This window comes from Leptopilina heterotoma, unplaced genomic scaffold, assembly GCF_015476425.1.
Source record: "Leptopilina heterotoma isolate Lh14 unplaced genomic scaffold, ASM1547642v1 Lhet_91, whole genome shotgun sequence".
NCBI lineage: Eukaryota > Metazoa > Arthropoda > Insecta > Hymenoptera > Figitidae > Leptopilina > Leptopilina heterotoma.
The window spans coordinates 612,582-618,920 of NW_025111197.1; the positions used below are offsets into that span (position 1 = coordinate 612,582).

General features: G+C 33.2%; 1 protein-coding gene across 1 annotated transcript; it reads right to left on the bottom strand.

The window, feature by feature from the left end:
• Positions 1 to 778: 778 nt before the first annotated feature.
• LOC122511945 (circumsporozoite protein) lies at positions 779 to 6,072 on the bottom strand. Its single transcript, XM_043627519.1, has 3 exons — positions 5,822 to 6,072; positions 3,579 to 3,865; positions 779 to 987 (listed from the first exon to the last, which is right to left on the bottom strand). The coding sequence occupies exons 1-3, from the start codon at positions 6,070 to 6,072 to the stop codon at positions 779 to 781; spliced, it is 747 nt and encodes a 248-aa protein (XP_043483454.1).
• Between the last annotated feature and the right edge of the window lie 267 nt (positions 6,073 to 6,339).

Here is a 6,339-nt window from a genome sequence, read left to right on the forward strand (position 1 = left end):
GATTAAGGAATTGCTTAGGGACAAATGTTAGGTTCAAATTGAGGACTTGTTGAAAGACTAGTTTTAGGAACAGATTGTGGACTTATTTCAGGACTGGTTTTAGGATCAGATTTAGGACTTGTTTTAGGACTTGTTTTAGGATCAAATTGAGGAATTGTTTGAGAACTAGTTTTAGGATAATATCTAGCACTTATTTCAGAACTTGTTTGAGGATAAGATTGAGAAATGGTTTGAGGACTGGTTTTAGGATCAGATTGAGGAAATGTTTGAGAACTTGTTTTAGGAACAGATTGTGGACTTATTTCAGGACTGGTTTTAGGATCAGATTGAGGAATTGTTTGAAAACTAGTTTTAGGATCAGATTTAGGACTTGTTTCAGGACTTGTTTTAGGATCAAATTGAGGAATTGTTTGAGAACTAGTTTTAGGATCAGATTTAGGACTTGTTTTGGACTTGTTTTAGGATCAAATTGAGAAATTGTTTGTGAACTAGTTGTAGGATCAGATTTGGGACTTGTTTCAGGATTTGTTTTAGGAACAGATTGAGGAAATGTTTGAGAACTTGTTTTAGGAACAGATTGTGGACTTATTTCAGGACTGCTTTTAGGATCAGATTGAGGAATTGTTTGAAAACTAGTTTTAGGATCACATTGAGGTCTAGTTTTAGGATCATATTTAGGATTATTTTGGGACTTGTTGTAGGACAGATTAAGAACTTTTTAAGGAAAAGTTTTAGGTTCAGATTTAGGACTTGTCTCAGGACTTGTTTTAAGATCAGATTAAGGATTTGCTTCGGGACAAATGTTAGGTTCAGATTGAGGACTTGTTGAAAGACTAGTTTTAGGAACAGATTGTGGACTTATTTCAGGACTGGTTTTAGGATCAGATTGAGGAATTGTTGCAAAACTAGTTTTAGGATCAGATTTAGGACTTGTTTTAGGATCATATTTAGGATTATTTTGGTACTTCTTGTAGAACAGATTAAGAACTTTTTAAGGAAAAGTTTTAGGTTCAGATTTAGGACTTGTCTCAGGACTTGTTTTAAGATCAGATTAAGGAATTGCTTAGGGACAAATGTTAGGTTCAGATTGAGGACTTGTTGAAAGACTAGTTTTAGGAACAGATTGTGGACTTATTTCAGGACTGGTTTTAGGATCAGATTGAGGAATTGTTGCAAAACTAGTTTTAGGATCAGATTTAGGACTTGTTTTAGGACTTGTTTTAGGATCAAATTGAGAAATTGTTTGAGAACTAGTTTTAGGATAATATCTAGCACTTATTTCAGAACTTGTTTGAGGATAAGATTGAGAAATGGTTTGAGGACTGGTTTTAGGATCAGATTGAGGAAATGTTTGAGAACATGTTTTAGGAACAGATTGTGGACTTATTTCAGGACTGGTTTTAGGATCAGATTGAGGAATTGTTGCAAAACTAGTTTTAGGATCAGATTTAGGACTTGTTTTAGGACTTGTTTTAGGATCAAATTGAGGAATTGTTTGAGAACTAGTTTTAGGATAATATCTAGCACTTATTTCAGAACTTGTTTGAGGATAAGATTGAGAAATGGTTTGAGGACTGGTTTTAGGATCAGATTTAGGACTTGTTTTAGGACTTGTTTTAGGATCAAATTGAGGAATTGTTTGAGAACCAGTTTTAGGATCATATCTAGCACTTACTTCAGAACTTGTTTTAGGATTAGATTGAGAAACGGTTTGAGGACTTGTTTTAGGATCACATTGAGGAATTGTTTGTGGACTAGTTTTTGGATCAGATTTAGGACTTGTTTCAGGACTTGTTTTAGGAAAAGATTGAGGACTTGTTTAAGGACTAGTTTTAGGATCAGATTTAGAACTTGTTATAGGATTGGATTAAGGAATTGTTCAGAGACAAGTTTTAGGATCAGATTGAGTAAATGTTTGAGAACTTGTTTTAGGAACAGATTGTGGACTTATTTCAGGACTGGTATTAGGATCAGATTGAGGAGTTGTTTGAATACTAGTTTTAGGATCAGATTTAGGACTTGTTTTAGGACTTGTTTTAGGATCAAATTGAGGAATTGTTTGAGAACCAGTTTTAGGATCATATCTAGCACTTACTTCAGAACTTGTTTTAGGAAAAGATTGAGGACTTGTTTAAGGACTAGTTTTAGGATCAGATTTAGAACTTGTTAAAGGATTGGATTAAGGAATTGTTCAGAGACAAGTTTTAGGATCAGATTGAGTAAATGTTTGAGAACTTGTTTTAGGAACAGATTGTGGACTTATTTCAGGACTGGTTTTAGGATCAGATTGAGGAATTGTTTTAATTTATTAAGAACTTTTTAAGGAAAAGTTTTAGGTTCAGATTTAGGACTTGTCTCAGGACTTGTTTTAAGATCAGATTAAGGAATTGCTTAGGGACAAATGTTAGGTTCAGATTGAGGACTTGTTGAAAGACTAGTTTTAGGAACAGATTGTGGACTTATTTCAGGACTGGTTTTAGGATCAGATTGAGGAATTGTTGCAAAACTAGTTTTAGGATCAGATTTAGGACTTGTTTTAGGACTTGTTTTAGGATCAAATTGAGGAATTGTTTGAGAACTAGTTTTAGGATAATATCTAGCACTTATTTCAGAACTTGTTTGAGGATAAGATTGAGAAATGGTTTGAGGACTGGTTTTAGGATCAGATTGAGGAAATGTTTGAGAACTTGTTTTAGGAACAGATTTAGGACTTGTTTCAGGACTTGTTTTAGGAAAAGACTAGTTTTAGGATCAGATTTAGGACTTGTATATGAACTAGTTTTAGGATTAGATTTAGGACTTGTTTTGGACTTGTTTTAGGATCAAATTGAGAAATTGTTTGTGAACTAGTTGTAGGATTAGATTTAGGACTTGTTTCAGGATTTGTTTTAGGAACAGATTGAGAAAATGTTTGAGAACTTGTTTTAGGAACAGATTGTGGACTTATTTCAGGACTGGTTTTAGTATCAGATTGAGGAATTGTTTGAAAACTAGTTTTAGGATCAGATTTAGGACTTGTTTCAGGACTTGTTTTAGGATCAAATTGAGGAATTGTTTGAGAACTAGTTTTAAGATCAGATTTAGGACTTGTTTCAGGACTTGTTTTAGGAAAAGATTGAGGACTTGTTTAAGGACTAGTTTTAGGATCAGATTTAGAACTTGATATAGGATTGGATTAAGGAATTGTTCAGAGACAAGTTTTAGGATCAGATTGAGTAAATGTTTGAGAACTTGTTTAGGAACAGATTGTGGACTTATTTCAGGACTGGTTTTAGGATCAGATTGAGGAATTGTTTGAATACTAGTTTTAGGATCAGATTTAGGACTTGTTTTAGGACTTGTTTTAGGATCAAATTGAGGAATTGTTTAAGAACTAGTTTTAGGATAATATCTAGCACTTATTTCAGAACTTGTTTGAGGATAAGATTGAGAAATGGTTTGAGGACTGGTTTTAGGATCAGATTGAGGAAATGTTTGAGAACTTGTTTTAGGAACAGATTTAGGACTTGTTTCAGGACTAGTTTTAGGATCAGATTTAGAACTTGTTATAGGATTGGATTAAGGAATTGTTCAGAGACAAGTTTTAGGATCAGATTGAGTAAATGTTTGAGAACTTGTTTTAGGAACAGATTGTGGACTTATTTCAGGACTGGTATTAGGATCAGATTGAGGAGTTGTTTGAATACTAGTTTTAGGTTCAGATTTAGGACTTGTTTTAGGACTTGTTTTAGGATCAAATTGAGGAATTGTTTGAGAACCAGTTTTAGGATCATATCTAGCACTTACTTCAGAACTTGTTTTAGGATTAGATTGAGAAACGGTTTGAGGACTTGTTTTAGGATCACATTGAGGAATTGTTTGAGGACTAGTTTTAGGATCAGATTTAGGACTTGTTTAAGAACTAGTTTTAGGATTAGATTTAGGACTTGTTTTGGACTTGTTTTAGGATCAAATTGAGAAATTGTTTGTGAACTAGTTTTAGGATCAGATTTAGGACTTGTTTCAGGACTTGTTTTAGGAACAGATTGAGGACTTGTTTGAGGACAAGTTTTAGGATCAGATTAAGAAATTGTTTAGGGACAAGTTTTAGGATCAAATTGAGAACTTGTTTAAAGACTAGTTTTAAGATCAGATTCAGGACTTGTTTTACGACTTGTATTAGTATCATATCTAGCACTTAATTCAGGAATAGTTTAAGTTCAAATTGAAGATTTGATTGAGGACAAGGTTTAGGATCAGCTTTAGGACTTGTTTAATGATGACTTTTAGTATTATTTCTAGGACTTATTTCAGTACTGGTTTTAGGATTGGATTGAGGAATTGTTTGAGGACTTGGTTTAGGATCAGATTGAGGAATTATTTAAAAACTAATTTTAGGAGTAGATTTAGGACTTGTTTCAGGAATTGTTTGAGGACTAGTTTTAGGATCTGATTTAGTACTTGTTTAATGACTACTTTTAGGATCATGTCTAGGACTTGTTTCAGGACTTGTTTTTGGATCAGATTGTGGACTTGTTTGAGGACAAGTTCTATGATAATATCTAAGAATTAGGATCAGATTAAGGTCTTAATTCAGTACTTGTTTTAGGATCATATCTAGAACTTATTTCAGCACTTATTTTATGACTTGTTTTAGGATCAGATTAAGAACTGGTTCTAGGACTAATTTTTGGATCAAATTGAGGACTTGATTTAGGACTAGTTTTAGTATGATATCTATGACTTCTTGCAGTACTAGTTTGTGGGTGAGATTAAGAACTTGTTGTAGGTCTATTTTTATTTTTAGATTGAGGACTCTTTTCAGGACTTGCGTTTTGGTCCAATTGAGGAATTATTTGAAGGCTAGTTTCTGGATTATATTGAGGATTTGTTTGAGGACCATTTTTAGGATTATATCGAAGACTTATTTTAGGACTATTTTAAGGATCATATCGATAACTAGTTTTTTGGTCATTTTGTAAGAAAGGGCAATTCTAGTTAACTTTGAAATGAATGATTTTTATAGTTTGTAAACTTTGATATTAATTTGCTATGTTTGAAATTTAAAGGGCCATCTAAATAAAATTAATGAAAAATTCATAAAGGCAAAATATGCGAAAGGCAAAATATATGAAAGGTAAACTATATGAATGAAAACTTTTTCATTAAAATCATTATTTAGGGGAAAGGCTTGTAGTTTGACACATCTTAGCTTTTTTGCTCATAACTAAAAAAATAATATCTCATATGATCAATCCATTACAAAGAGAACCTAAATAGGTACAAATTTGACTCATAGATAATTTAAATTTGCAAAAAATTAAATTTTTATATAAAAATATAAAAATGATATAAAATTAACGTTTCGAAATTTAGTTTTGCAGGTTCGACTCACCATGAAAAATAGATAATATGGAACGACTGCAATAAATTTATTAAATTTTATTTACATTTAATGTTTCTGAACATAATAACACAGTGCAACTTTTTTGAGGTCATCGAATGTGCACTAATTTTTGACTTCTTTTCCTGAAAGTACTTATCAAAACTAGCAAAAACCTATTTCAGTTTTGCTAGATTTAGCTCGGATTTGAATTTTATCGACATTTGAATTTTTTTTTAAATGTCGAAATATGTCCTCTTTTTGGCAAGTTATACATAAAAAGTATGCAAGCATTCAAAGATCTCTCCAGTTTAGAATTTAATTCATCAGTAATATCATCATACACTGGACAACAATAATCAAAAAATGGGAAGATAAGTGTCTTGACAAGTAGAAGACGAGTTTCAGTTGGGAAAGAGTCCTTGCTTCTACATATTAAGTTGTTGTAATACTATGTACGTATTACGAGTGATGCTGCCCACGTGCTCCTTCCATGATAAATGACAATTTAATATTAATCCCAAGTCCTTTACTGTTTCTCTAAAGATAATTGGGTTCTTTCCTACCATAAGGGGGGAGAACGTCACAGTTGCAGGGCTTCTCGATGATGATATTAGCATGGCCTGAGTCTTATCCGAGTTGAGAGTAAGTCCATTATCATAGGCCCACTGTACAACGTAATCAATATCGATTTGTATCCTTTTAAACATATCAGGGAGCAATGACAATGGACCAGACAAATAGAACTTAAAGTCGTCAGCATACTTATGATATCTACAATATTTTAATCCACTTCCCAGATCTGAAACCCAGGTTAAAATCCCCGTACAGGATCCTTAAAGGATCCTCTCGGGATCCTGTGCAGGTCCTGTGCAGGATCCCGACCGGATCCCGTACCCGTCCTGTACAGGATCCCGACCGGATCCCGTGCAGGAAATTGGGACAAGGTTCCTGTGCAGGTTCCGATGCAGGAACCC